We start from the raw sequence: 14598 nt of genomic DNA on the forward strand, positions 1-14598 counted from the left end.
ACCAGCTTATTTCAGGTGGGATCTAGTTCCAGGGACAAAGGGAGAAGGTTTAGAGACCAAGAAGGAGGTAGCAGCTGTTCCATGCTCCCACCAGACTAACCTGATGCCTAGAAGGAGACGTAACTATCATTTCTTTTCTTTTTGTTTTAATGTTTACTTATTTATTTTTGAGAGACAGAGAGAGAGAAAGAGCAAGGGAGGGGCAGAGAGAGGGGTGGGGCAGAGGATCTGAACAAGGCTCTGTGCTGACAGCAGAGAGCCCGGTGTGGGGCTCGAACTCATGAACCATGAGATCATGACTTGAGTCAAAGTCGAACGCTTAACCAGCTGAGCCACCCAGGTGTCCCTTATTTCTGTTTTAAGGTATTTCAGTATTCCCAGCACTTCACTTTATACCCACTTCATATGAATGAATGAATAAATAAATAAAGTTGTCCAAAGAACACACTAGCTGTCTCAGAGCTCATCTTTACAGAAAAAATTGTAGTTTTTCTCCCAAGACAATTTATTTTTTTTTAAGGATACTCTTTTTTAAAATGATTTATCTTTGAGAGAGAGAGAGCATGAGCAGGGGAGGGGCAGAGAGAGAGGGAGACAGAGGATCCGAAGTAGGCTCTACACTGAGAGCAGAGAGCCCGATATGGGGCTCAAACTCACCAACCATGAGATCATGACCTAGCCAAAGTTGGATGCTCAACCGACTGAGCCACCCAGGGGCCCCTCTCCCAAGACAATTTCGGCCAACAATTGCCTTTAAGGCTGCACACATGGGGCTTTGTGCATGTGCTATAATCAAGGTCTATGAAAAAAAACTGAGTCATTGCCATGCCATTTCTGATACTGGAGAGCCCCCTGGAGAACAGGGAGAATTGGAACAGTACTTCAGAATTTAGGTTTCTGTCTTTTCCTTTATGAACTCAAAATTCTTCCACATTATTTAACTGGACATTAAGATATTCTGTTAAAATCGGTAGAGTTGGGTGTGATTTTTAAAAAAATTTTTAATGTTTATTTTTAAGAGAGAGAGAGAGACAGAGGTGAGCGGGAGAGGGGCAGAGAGAGAGGGAGACACAGAATCCAAAGCAGGCTCCAGGCTCTGAGTTGTCAGCACAGAGCCTGATGTGGGACTCGAACTCAGACACTGCGAGATCGTGACCTGAGCCAAAGCAGATGCTTAACCGACTGAGCCACCCAGGCACCCAAGACGGGTATGATTATTTCCATTTGAAGAAAATAAACACTAAGGCTCAGAAAGTTTAATGACCCCCTTGAAAAGCACATGGTCAGCAAACAAATCAGGAAGGCATTCTGACCACCAAATCGCAAGGCCACAGGATTATAGGATTAACTAGAGGACAAATACAAGTGCTCTCTATAGCTCCTGCTGTCCTCAGATGTTATCAACTTAAAGAGACAGGAAGTACAGTTTCCTTCACAAGCCAGATTTAAAGTGCCCATAGGAAATATATGCAAGTACCTCCCTAAACCAAATTTACAATCCCAACTGTAGTTCATTTGTTCAGGGATCTCTCTGTCTCCCCTTAGATTATAAACACCTTTAGAGCACAGTGGCTCCCTTAGCTTTGTATAACCACTTACCCAGATGTTTTTCAATCCTGGTTGTACATTCAAGTCACCTAACATCTACCCTCACCCACAGAGACTCTGATCTAATCTGTTTGTGGAGATGCCCTAAGAAATCCTTTAGTGGCTCACCAGATGATTGTTAACACGCAGCCAAAGTTGAGACCAATGCCAGTGCTTTAGATGTCATGAGAACACAAAACATGTTTGTTGAATTGAATTGAATGTTAAAGTTGATCCTGTGAGGCTTGGGAAATGTTCTATTTGTGTCTGTGACATCTTATAGAAGCTGTGACTAATCTAGTGCCAAATTTGGGAATAAGTGGTTTGGAAGAAATGTGCCTGAATGTATTGCCCAGGACTTCCCTCTAGAAGTTGGTCGATTCTGGTTCAGATTCAAAGAGGTGAGTCAATAGCTCTAGAACTGTGGAGTTGACTTTCATCTTGAGAGTGAAGGATGGTGCCTCTAAGCTGAAAAGCTATGATACTACTCTTGGGATTGGGGTTCGGCCTGAGGCAGGTATGGCATAAACAAGGTCTTCAAAGTGATTGATTTGTGAAAGCCCTAAGAAACTTAGAATAGACTGACCTCATGACTTGGTCCTTTTGTTATTCTGAGCCTTTACACAGGTTTTAAAACCTTTGTAGCCTCCTCTGGATCCTCCATAGAACTAGTAGCCACAAGATAAACTGGTCACCTTGGCCTATGTCAACCAAGACCCTGGTCTGGGTGAAAGCAGCATGAAGGTGTGATGGACCAGGTGCACAGCCTTCACTTTGCTGTCTACTTCCCTGCTGTGCTTTACAAACATGCTCTGTGGAGGATGGGGCAGCAATGGCCTCTTGGAGGAGGATGCTTGATATTAGATAAGGATGATAGTAATACTAGTTAGGCATTTCCATTTGACAAGGATGTTTCCCTAGGCAAGTTAAAGTCTTATTATTTTCCTCTTAAAGCTAACAACAACAACAAAAAAAAGTTATAATGATGTTTTTCACTATAAAAGATCTAAGGGGAGGGTTGTTGTTAATAAGAAAAAATAAGTAAATAGTTTTAAATGCACCATGTTATGAAAAAGGCTATCAAAAACCTACATTAAAATATCGTTACCAGTTGAGCTTGTCTATTGCAGATGATTCTGGGATTTCCATGCATACCTTCAGTTTAACACACGTGAAAGAACTATTTAATATTTCTCATCAGTAATAATGTTATAATTATAGAATCCCCTTCCTCTGCGGGTTCCTGTCTATTATTCTAACAACTAGAACTTGCTTCCCAGGAGAACATTTCCATTAAAGAAAGAAAATGTGCCTTTGAACTCAGGAGTTAAAGTATGATCCAATTTAACATTGTTTTAATTAATTTGCCTCCAGAAACTTGAAGTGACAGCTTTTTATATAATAGACACCTTTGCCAAATTCTTACCAAAACTCTTTCTACCATGTTTTCTCCAAACACGAAATCAGACCTGCAGCTTTTAAAAGAATACTTCTGTTCATTTGGTTGACATCTAAGGAAAAGAAATAAGCATTTGCTATTTAAAATACATGGATAAAGCCATGTTAAACCTTAACACATGAAATAGTCAAATGGTTTAGTAGATTTATGTAAAGCATAAAAACATCTGTTAACTCTTACTCATCTGCAGATATTGAGAAATGAAGGGAAAACTGAGATAGGTACTTCCAGGGATAATAGTTAAAATATTTCACAGCTGTGACAGTGCTAGTTGAGGCCAGTCCAAACACGTGTCATGCCCATCACTCTTCAGGCCGTGTGATCAACCAGGGGCTGCCCAGCCCTTATCTTCTTGCTTTTCCAGCACAGCCTCTGTCAGTCTCTAATTTCTACTCTCCTCCTCCCCAAGTGGCCAATGTTCTTAGCCACCAGAGACCTCCAGAGCAAAGGCATGACCAATGCATCTTGTCAGTGATACTTGAATTTGCATTTGTCTAATTTGGGTTTTTCGTCCTGGAACTTTTTTTTTTTAATGGTAAAAGTGTTCTGCATGATGAGAAACTCAGACATACAGCTGTCTATCTGTAGGCCGATGTACTCCGGGGTCCACATTGCATCCCTAGTATGCGCTGTAGGTGAGCTCTGTGGGACCCACACGGGCCCTAACCATGTGAGTCCGTTTATGTCCATGGCTTGTCTTAATCTCCTCTCAACTCAAACCTGCCTTCATGCTTGATGATACCAGGAAATATTTATTTTCATTGTGCACATTTATACTGCTTTCTTTTGTTGTCTATCCAATGTATGTCAATAAATAATGAATAATAATTTAATATTCAAAGTAATTTAAAAAGGGGGAACATCAGAGAAAAGGTAGAAAAGGCTAAGCTAGCAGTCAGGTAATTAATTCCCAACTAAATAAAAATTTAGCTACACAGTTTTGAAATATTCTCACCCAAGTCAATGAAAAAGTAGAAATAATCCAATATTAATAGGATAATCTTTATATATTAGAGATATTGGGAAAAGCATTTTATTTTTAATTTAATTTTATTTAATCCAAGTTAGTTAACATATGTTGTAATAATGATCTCTGAGTAGAATTTAATGGTTCATCACTTACATATAACACCCAGGGCTCATCCCAACAAGTGCCCTCCTTAATGCCCATCACCTATTTAGCCCATCCCCCCCACCCACCTCCCCTCCAGCAACCCTCAGTTTGTTCTCTGTATTTAAGAGTCTCTTATGGTTTGTCTCCCTCTCTTTTTATCTTATTTGAAAAGCATTTTAAACTTGTGTTCTTTATAAAATATCAAACAGAAATCTTGACAATTTATCTGTGCATATCAGAAAGTTATTTTTCCACAAATGATTATAATGGTAAAAGAAAGCAAGAATAAAAGGATATCCTCTCTGTGTCCTCAGCATTAACTTACCCTACTGATGTAGCACCTAAACAATTCTGTTTAGTAGTCAGCAGGACTGAAATTCTGGTGCTGGGTAATTTTTCACCTAGCAAACAGGAGCTCCCCTCAGAAATCTGAAAGACAATCCATCAGAAAGTTCCTTTAAGTTGCCTTAAAAGGAGCATCAGACAAGGAAACAATAGTTACGGTTAAATGTATTGAAAATTTACTGTGTTCAAGTACTACCCTAAGCATTTTAGGTACATTATCTCATTTACTCCTCACAACATCTCTCTATAGGTTGTATGTCTATTATCCACATTTTACAGTTTACAGATGAGTAAACTGACCTAATGAGTTTAAATAACGTGGCTAGGCTTGGGCAACCAGGAATGGGGTTGACCTTAGAGCCAGGGTCTGTCTGACACCAGAGACTGTATACTTAGCCATCATATTCAGAAATCCCACCTCCTTTTGTTATCTTTTTAGCCACATGGAGTTAATTCTCATTTCTAATTTAGCAGATATATCCTTCAGGACTGTTTAACCCCCCAAAACACCCTAAGAGCTTTACCAGCACAGCCACCAAACGTTGGAGGGAATCCCATTCATCTCTTCATCTAGAAATTTTTGACTGGTAACTTAATCAACTAGTTTGTCTGATGTATATACATATGCACATTACCTGACTAATGTATAGATGAAGGTGCGAGCAATTTTTTTTTTTATTAAATGTTTATTTTTGAAAGAGAGAGAGCGTGCCAGTGAGCCTGCCAGTGGGGGAGGAGCAGAGAGAGAGGGAGATAGAAGGTCTGAAGCAGGCTCTGCACTGAGAGCAGGAGAGCCCGATATGGGGCTCAAACTCAGCAACCATGACATCGTGATCTGAGTCAAAGTCAGAGGCTTAACTGACTGAGCCACCCAGGTGCCCCCAGGTATGAGCAATTTTAGAACCAGAAGGAGCCCTATAAATTATCTGATAGAGTGTCTCCAATGTTTTCTACACCTCACCCTTCCCCCAGCAGGGATTTGCAAAGATGTTGCAAGAAGTTCATATCTTTAAAGGTAGATAGGGTCTGTTTCCACTTCAATTTCATATCAATCAATAAAAATAATTTTGAGCATTTTTCCCTTTATAACAGAATTTATAGATCTGAGAAATATGTATGAAGAGAATACATGCTGTTGGCAAGCAAAGATCAAAGTGCATGCCTCATGACTCCGTCACTCAGATGACTTAACTCTCAGCCAAAATGTACTTTTATTCTTATGTACTTAAAATATACTCCTATGTAAAACAGTACATATGCTATATTATATGTATAGTGCATAAGTGACCATTGATTAATGACAGAATGATTTTATATACAAGTTAATAAGAAACATGAAAATAATAGTTCTATGAAATCCACCAAGAGATAATTTTCACTAGATCTATAAATTACATTTTGTCAGAATTCTTACATTGCATCATTATGCTTAATACATTTATTCAAGAAGAAATGCTTGCAAACAATAGCCTGAAAATTTCTCTTATTCTTTATCATTTAGGAAGAAAATACAAGAGAAATATTAATAAACTTTATTTTTAAAATATATAATGCAAAAAAAAAATAAAAAAATAAAATACATAATGCAAAATTTCAATAAGCCATGCCAAATAAGAAATATTGATTTATAACATGTAACAAAAATTTTAATCTATAATTTATAGTATATACTGTTCCAAAATCATATGCAATATAATAACATTTAGAAATTAGTCAACATATCATACTTTTTTAACATACTTTAACACAAATTAAACAACATGCATCATTTCTTAAATAGATAAAAGTAAGAATTTATGTAATATGGTAATGATTATTAGATTATATTTCAATGAAAACTTTTAACAATCTACTGATTTGAAAGTTTTTTGAGAGAGAGGGTGCAAGTAAGCGAGGGGCAAGAGAGAGAGAGAGAATCCCACGAGGGGCAGAGAGAGAGGGAAGGAGAGTGGGAGAGAGAAGCAGAGCTCACCCAAGTGGGGCTCATGTTTTTACCCAAAGCAGGGCACGAGCTTACAAACTGTGAGATCGTGACCTGAGCCGAAGTCAGAAGGTTAACCGACTGAGCCACCCAGGCACCCTGGTTTGAAATTTAAAACATGGTTTACTTAAAACTCATACCATATACCATGCAGAAATGATTAAATGATTTTTAAAATTCAAAATAAGTCTCATGAAGTCATATCTTACAAAAAAAGGATTTGAAATTATAAAAATATTGTCAAATGCTGACCAAGTTCAACTCTCTCACTTCACTGATAGAGAAGATTGGGTGCTTTGTCCAAGAGTGTAAACATAGTTAGTGGCAGAGGTAGGATTACCACCCATCTTATGTTTTTTTCATTGCATTGATGAAATGGCTGGTATTATCAGCTTCCATGTGTCACTCTCTTTATGTTCAGTATGGAAAACAAAACAAAACAAAACAAAACAAAACAAAACAAGTGACCAACCCTCAACAGTTTAGCTGGAGACGAATGAAGGATGGCATTACTCTCAAATCCCAACCTACTGATTTTGGTACCATTCCTCTCAACTATTGGCTTCTGGAAGACACAGAATATCCCCAAACCCATATCTGCATGGCTTGAGCAAAATGACAATCTCCCTAGAAAGGCCCACACTGAGGAATTCAGTCAGCCACAACAACTGGAAGAGAGACTTCCTCCCTGTCTTCAGAAGCTTCCCCAGCCCTCCCAATTCCCTACCCTGTGGGGGTAGTTCCCTGCTCCCATTATCCATGAAGGTGGGTCTGGATGGATACCTGGTGTGACCTCAACTGGCAAAGCCACACTAGGATGTCAACCAGCTGGAGATGCTGGAAGCCCATGTTCCTTTTTTGACTTCTGACTCCTGGAGCTGGCCACCTCATTGCTCCCCCTATTCTCACGTGGGATCAGTGCACTGGAATAAGACCCCAGAAGTTTCTACCCCAAGGGACTCAGTTTTTCAGCTTAGGGGAGACCACAAAACTAGTTCCTAGAAACTACTCTCCAGTTTAAGAGGACAAGTTGAATAAGGTTACTGAGGGCTTTTTGCTATAGTCTGGGGTGTTTCTCCAGCCTGGCAGTGATCTGAGCAACAGAACAAAAGTCAGGCAGCCCCTAACTTTGGATGTAGGGCCCACAGCAATCTACTAAATGAAAGACGGAGAATTTGTGTCAGTCCTGCCATTGGAGGTTCCTTACCTTATTTTTTGTTTTGTCTTTAATCTTGCAGGATTCCAAGGTATCGTGTCCAAATGTTTTTCTTGCTTTTTCACACCTTTGAGCTTGAGGTGGTTGCAAAATAGCAGGTCTTAGAACATGTTCGGAATGTTTCATGGGACCTTAAAAGAACAGGATTCGAGAGTCAATATATCTTTAGGGAAATACTTCTTCCTCCATATTTTGACCAATGTAACGCTTATTTTCTAAAGTCATCATTAAATGAGGGGTTAATGTTAATTAACCAAAGTCAAAATAGCCAATGAATTGGTTAGTGCTTACTTTTGGCCTAGATTTTACCCAATAACCAGTCATTTTGACCATGGGACTTGGCTTACCAAATATATTTTTTTCATGTTTTGTCACTGGGTCCTACCTTCATACCCCAACACACACACACACAACAAATTAAAATATAAATGGTAAAATGTAAAATTTCAGAGGTTCTTGTAATAAACTACATACCTTGTTCTGCACTGTTCATATCAACATTCCTTTGCACATGAGTTGATGTCATAAAAACATTGTTTTTCTTCACTGTAAGAAAAACAATTTAGAAAAATTTAAATCTAAGAGAGTGTCAGTTTCTACATGATTTGGGTTTTAACAGTCCTGTCTTAAGCTCACCAGTAGATGTCACTGTTGGCAGTGTGCTGAGAAGGCAGGTGGGCTAACAATGACTGATGGCAGTGAGTTTTGCCACATAGTTCTGTTTGCCTTCAGAAATATAAGTGAAAATTGGGCCACTAATGGAATAGGCGGTCTTCTCTAGAATCATAAAAATGAGTACTGAAATGAGTACATATTATGAAATCTGATGATAGTGATCCCTATGTGTACGTTAATATGTATTTCTTATAAAATGTTATGAACCTATTAGCAAATTCTGCCCCTTTCTCTACCCTGGTGATACCTACAGACAGAAGATGACTGTTATGCTAGGTGATTTTTCTATGAGGTGTGTTCATAGTATGAAGAATATGGTGGTAGCTGAAAATACAGAATTACTGTACATTTCAAAGAGATCATCTCTTGGTTGCAAACTGCAGAAACAGCAACCTTCGAGCATTTGATTAGTGGAAATGAGAAAAGAATAAGAATTGCTTCTTCTAAGTATTATAACATATTATAAATGTTGGGGTAGAATTGCTTCTCTAATTCAAAGTGCAACTAAATGGTTTATGATCTTTATTATTGAAAACGAGCACCAAAGGGCCGTATAAAGTTGTACTATTTTTCTCCATTCCAACACCACCAACATACTGCACAACATAAAGTGGAATGATGTTTACTGATATCAATGTTCTTTAGTCTTTTTGTGTATGTATGTCTAACTTAAGATACTAATAAATCGAAACAGTTATTCAGATACTTACAGCCATCCCTTTATTTTATGCACAAATACAATAAAACAAATTCTCTAGGCTAGGACCCCAATTCCTCTTAATGTCTGTAACTTGTCAGTGAGGTTTAAATAGGGTATATTGAGCTAGAAAGTATTTCTTCTGTATCTGAAAGGTATCTGACATATATGTTGCTCAGCCATGCTTGGAATTATTAATAAGAATATAAATTTGTTAGTTTGAGAACTCTGTGGCTCTCAGGTAGAGAGGGATCAGTTGAAAGGAAGTGAATAGTTTGTATTTTTTTAGTTTCTTAGTGGCAAGATTAACTTGGAAAAGGCAGCTGGTTGTTCAGTAGAAACAAACACAAAAAGAATATAAATCATAATTTTTATGTAGAGAATGTTCCAACCATCTCAAATATTTTGTAATGATAAAACAGATCTACTTAGCAAAGCACTACAAATTCCAAATCAAAAGAAGTAATGTTTTAATTAGTGAAAAGTTTAAAAGGGATCATATTCTAAACCTTAGAATATCATCTAAAGCATAAACTTTAGAATAAGAATCTGAAGCATAGCTGTATATTTTGAGTACCATAGCTACCATGAACCATACAGATGCACAATAATAAGTGAAATAAAACAAGTTACTCTGTATGGCTGCCTTACAGAAAATATTTTTATCATAAACATGAAATCCTAAAAAAATTCAAGTTCAAACTTTCTACCAGAAACAAACAGGATTTGTGGAGTTGGGATTCATAAGGCATTCTTCTAATCATACTTGGCTAAGGGCTCTATTTTATTTTCCACTAAAATGCCAGCATTTTATAATAGCTGAGTGAGAAAGTTCACCATCAACGAGAATGGATTTTGAAAAACCAGAGTGTCAGGCTTGAAGTTCCAGAAGCTGTTTATTACCTGGCCCAGAAGGAGGGAAGGTCGGGAGGTCAGTGAAGGATGATGATCTCATTCGATTCTGGGACAAGGCTGATGCTAGAAGCAAATTGCAAACTAAAGTCAGTAAGGAGGTTGGTTTTTGTGTGTCTTTTTATTTGAACTTCTGCTGTTTCAGAAAAATTTCTAAATCACTAATTTAGACAAGATTTTGTATGTTTATCAGTAGAAATAAAATGTGGCTGTGGTGAGAATTATAAATTAATTTCTATTCGGACCAATAAATATCAGAGTACTCAGCACGTGTAAGATACTCTATCAGGCAAGAAGATGACCCCCAGGAACTCACAGTGGGAAGCAGACATGCACACAAATAGCTGTAGTACAAGGCAGGGGGCAATGCGGTCATTTATAAAAGGGATCACCAATGAGCTTTGAGTGGAGAAGAGAGGCAAACTAAGTTATGGATTTACTCCGAATACGTACACGATGAAGTTCTTAAAGTGTTCTTTTGAAGGCAAACATCTGTTTGTTTAAGTAGGTGGTTACTTAGGGAGAAATGGCAGTTTCCTCTAATTACAAAGCTAATGCATACTTAATGCAGACACTTTGGAAACACAACAAAATATAAAGAGTGGGTAGAAAACCCCAAATCACCTGTAATCCCATTACCTAAGACAACCACTGCTGACATTGTGGCTTATGTCCTTTCCATCTTTCATCCAATGTTGATAAATTGAATTTGTACATAGTGACTCACTATACAATCCATTTTTAGACTGCTGTTTTCATACAGCAATTTATTACATTTTTTTTTTAATGTTTATTTTTGAGAGACAAAGCACGAGTTGGGGAGGGGCAGAGAGAGAGGGAGACACAGAATCTGAAGCAGCTGCAGGCTCTGAGCTATCAGCACGGAGCCTGACTCAGGGCTTGAACTCACGAACCATGGGATCATGACCTGAGCTGAAGTTGGACACTTAACCGACTGAGCCACCCAGGGGCCCCTCATACAGCAACTTATTATAAACATTATCTGATGGGTAGACTTTTAAAACATCTTCCATCTGGAAGGTTTCTCAGTAATTTCACACTCGGAGTAAACATAACAGTGAACGGCCAACAGTCAGGTCTATACCTACCTCCTTGAGACTGAAGATGTGTAGTATGCAAAGTAAAAGATGAAGACCGTACGCGCTTTCTCAGAAAACCATTAGACTCTGTAAGAAATTCAATGTGAAGGGTAAAATTGCTTGGATAACAAATTATCCTCAAGCAAAGATATGGAAAGGCAAATAGAATTACCTCTTGCCTACATAGATCATCATCTGATAACATGTTAACTCCTGAAGCACAAGTTTAAATACTGGGGGTAACAGCTTGGTGATTATAAAGCAGTAGGCATATCATCCTAGTAAGAACAATTAGAAACAAGTGGCTTCAGCAAGAAACTGCATACGAATTTTGAGATCGTACAGAGAATGTTTTTGGCAGGTTGAGACACAGGCAATGGAGAAACAAGGGAGTTTAGTGTCACTAGGGTCAGGTTCTCAGGACCTACATGTCATCTGTCAAAACAAAAGCCACTCTCCTTTCATGTTTAAACACAAGAAAAACCATTACATTTTACACAGTTGTTGCCACATGTCTACATGCTTGTGCCTGCTTATTTTCTTTGTATGCAGATTGATTTTGAAATAAGGATGTAAGTCATTACCATGTTCTGCTGCTTCGTACAGGGTGTCTTCTGCAGGTCTCTGGAAAGAAGCAAAGCTGTCAATGAGAGCTGAGTACTTGCTGATTTTAGGTCAGAATTCCACCCTGTCACTTGATCAGAGAATTCTCAAAAGCCAGGTCTATTCAGATGGGCCAGGTTAAAGCCACTCACCTTTGCTCACTAGGTATGTATTCAAGAAAAAGCAAAGTCTTCGTAGAGCGGTTTTGTATTTCAGTGACTGCAGAATTGCTTGCGGGAACTGATTTAAAAGTTGGTTGGTTTTGAAACACCAACTCTCAAGATTCTGAAGCGGTTGGCCTGGGGTGGGGCCCAGGAAACGGACTTTTCGACAAGGGCTTGGGGTTGAGCTTTTCTTTAGTTAGTTTTGTGGGTGGTAGGGTAAATGACCTGGCATAAGCAAGAACGAATAACAAGAAAATCCTAATCAAGCTAAAGAGAAAAGCCATGAATCTTATCGTTCGTCTTTCAAAGCAGTGGCTTTTAGTTACGAGGCTGAAAAGGCAGATAAATTCTTCAAGATCCCTTTTAAATCAAGTATCAGAGTTTAGAACTTATCTGATACCCAGTTTTAAGCTAGGTCAGTGGTGGAGACCCACAAGGAGTCTCAGTCCTCCTGACCTCTTTCAGTCCTGCCCCTTTCCAAGTCACTCCAAAAAACCCTATAATTTTGGTAAAAATGGTATGTTATTCATAGCTTCAAGACAAGGCCTCTGGCCTCCCATTTCAGCCGAATTGCTGCCAGTAAAAACCGACTATATAAATATTCTGGAGGCACTTCTCTGCTAAGTAAAGAACAAGAGCCTAAACTAAGGCAGCAATGATATTTAGTAACAGCAGCTTCTTGAGAGATAATTTTCTTGGTCAAAGTGAAAATCAAACAAAGAAAAGTAGCTTCGTCTTACCTTAAAAGTTTGTTCTCTCTTTGCAAAAACAAATATTGGCTGAGCAATGACACATTTTTCTGTAAAAGGAAAAGAACAGGCAAAAAGTCAAATCATATTCTGACATTTCTAACACCAACTACGAGTATTTGAAGATTTTTTGTTTTGTTTTGTGTTTTTCCCTGCCTTTAGGTAAAATCCAAACTGTGTTTACATGGACACTAGAACTTGCATATTTACAAATGATTTTCAGTTATTTACAGATATAAATAGTTGGGGAAAGTGATAATAATTTGTTTCCACAAATAGTGAGCTCATCCCATTAAAGAACACACTTTAAGTGTTTAAGGAAAACAAAGTATAATTACCTGCATTTAGAATATCATTAGGGCATAATGATTAACATGTTTACTTTTAGAATGAAAAACCACAAAGGGCTGAAAAATGTCATCTAAGAACAATTCTTCTACTTGGGTTGGATCTCAAGTAGATCCTTAGAATAATCCAGAAATAACGCATACTTCCTTGATTAGAGGAAAATACTTGCCATGTTTTAAATATTTAAACTAAGAATCAGTCTTGTTAAAAAAAAATGTTTCTACATTTTGAGAGAGAGAGAGAGAGTAGGGGAGGGGCAGAGGGAGAGAGAGAGAGAATCCCAAACAGACTCTGTACTGTTAGCATGTAGCCCAATGTGGGGCTGGAACTCATAAACAGTGAGATCGTGACTGAGCCAAAATCAAGAGTCAGATGTTCAGCTGACTGAGCCACCCAAGGTGCCCCTAAAAATCAGTCTAAAACAGTGTTGTAAAGTAGATAAACTTTGTCTTCAGCCCCATTGACCTTATTAATCTTTTATATTTTCCTATTTTAGGTAAGACAATGGAGAGAAACTCATTTATTCTAGGGTGTAAATGAGGGATAACAGATTTAAATATCAGCACTCCAGAATTCTTAGGGAAAATGACATGTTTGTTAAGAGCTTGGGCTCTGTAGTTAGGGAGGCTTGTGTAGCACTAATTCTTGGGGAAATAATATGTTTGTATCTTTAGTTTCTTCATCGGAAAACAAAATGAAGACTATAACAGTACTTACCTCTCAGAGTGTATGTGGCAATGGATTTTTAGATATAATTGCTTAGATTTTTACAAGACAAAAAAAAAAAAGCTTTAAAGAAAGAATATTAAATATATGGCACGCCACCAATCCTTAGCTGACATTGACCACTTAAGACAACACTTTCTTTTTTAAATTGAAGTAAAAATGACACTTTCTTAATGAGCCCAAATATGATCTCAGAATTTTTCTCATTATAGGTTTTCAATAGCCATTACCAGTATATTGTCCTGGCATACAAGCCAAGGTAATTTGCCATCCCTGGGATGAATAAATAAAACTCTCACTGAGGAGTTTCAAGGAACTGCCAATTACATTTTGTTATATGCCAGAAAGGGGTTCTCCAGTTCCCCATATTTGAATCCCGTAAGAGAGTGTCAAAACTCTGCCAGGCCACTCTTGCCAAGCTCCTGGGGCCCTATGACCTGGGGGTACTTCTTGTGGTCCACGGAGATAACCTGCTCAGTTTTTCATGCAAGTTTTTTACTGCACTGTCTGTCCTTGGAACCAAGTGAGTCCCAGCAGAAAATACTCAAGAACATACTGGCAGTCCCATCCACATGAAACTATCGTTCAATTCTTTATTCCTTCTCAAACAAGCTCCTGTTCAGCAATTATATTAGAGTTAAGAAATGAGAACTCCAGTGACTTTGAAAGAAAATAGGCTTCGTGAATGTGTAGGGGAATACTTATGAAATGGAATTATAAATCAGCCTCTTCTAAACCAAACTTAGGATAGTTATGCCTAAAATAGCATGATGAGGCCTAATTCTAGACAAATAACACGTTGACTTTCCCTCAATCAAAACATTCAGCTAAACACAGGCAAAAGCACTCTTCAATGCAGCATTAAGGAGGAAATCGTAAAGGGTTACTTGCAGCTTGGAGAACATATGATAAAGTAAGAATG

At 38.1% G+C, this 14598-nt stretch overlaps 1 protein-coding gene across 4 annotated transcripts in view; it reads right to left on the reverse strand.

The window, feature by feature from the left end:
- The window catches only part of RANBP3L (RAN binding protein 3 like), a 283923-nt gene that overhangs the window by 10440 nt on the left and 258885 nt on the right, over positions 1-14598 (reverse strand). For 2 of the 4 annotated variants that reach the window (XM_060634494.3, XM_060634493.3), the window contains 8 exons: positions 12594-12652; positions 11671-11710; positions 11096-11173; positions 9978-10052; positions 8177-8248; positions 7694-7833; positions 4486-4589; positions 3014-3098 (listed from right to left, as the gene is read on the reverse strand). In XM_060634494.3, coding sequence (XP_060490477.1) covers positions 3014-3098; positions 4486-4589; positions 7694-7833; positions 8177-8248; positions 9978-10052; positions 11096-11173; positions 11671-11710; positions 12594-12652 — 653 coding nt within the window. Of the gene's footprint in view, positions 1-3013; positions 3099-4485; positions 4590-7693; positions 7834-8176; positions 8249-9977; positions 10053-11095; positions 11174-11258; positions 11643-11670; positions 11711-11841; positions 12064-12593; positions 12653-14598 lie in introns of those variants that run through there. The other 2 variants (XM_078444963.2, XM_078444968.2) reach the window with 2 other exon arrangements.

Source organism: Panthera onca, chromosome A1 (assembly GCF_046562875.1).
Source record: "Panthera onca isolate mPanOnc1 chromosome A1, mPanOnc1 haplotype 2, whole genome shotgun sequence".
Lineage (NCBI taxonomy): Eukaryota > Metazoa > Chordata > Mammalia > Carnivora > Felidae > Panthera > Panthera onca.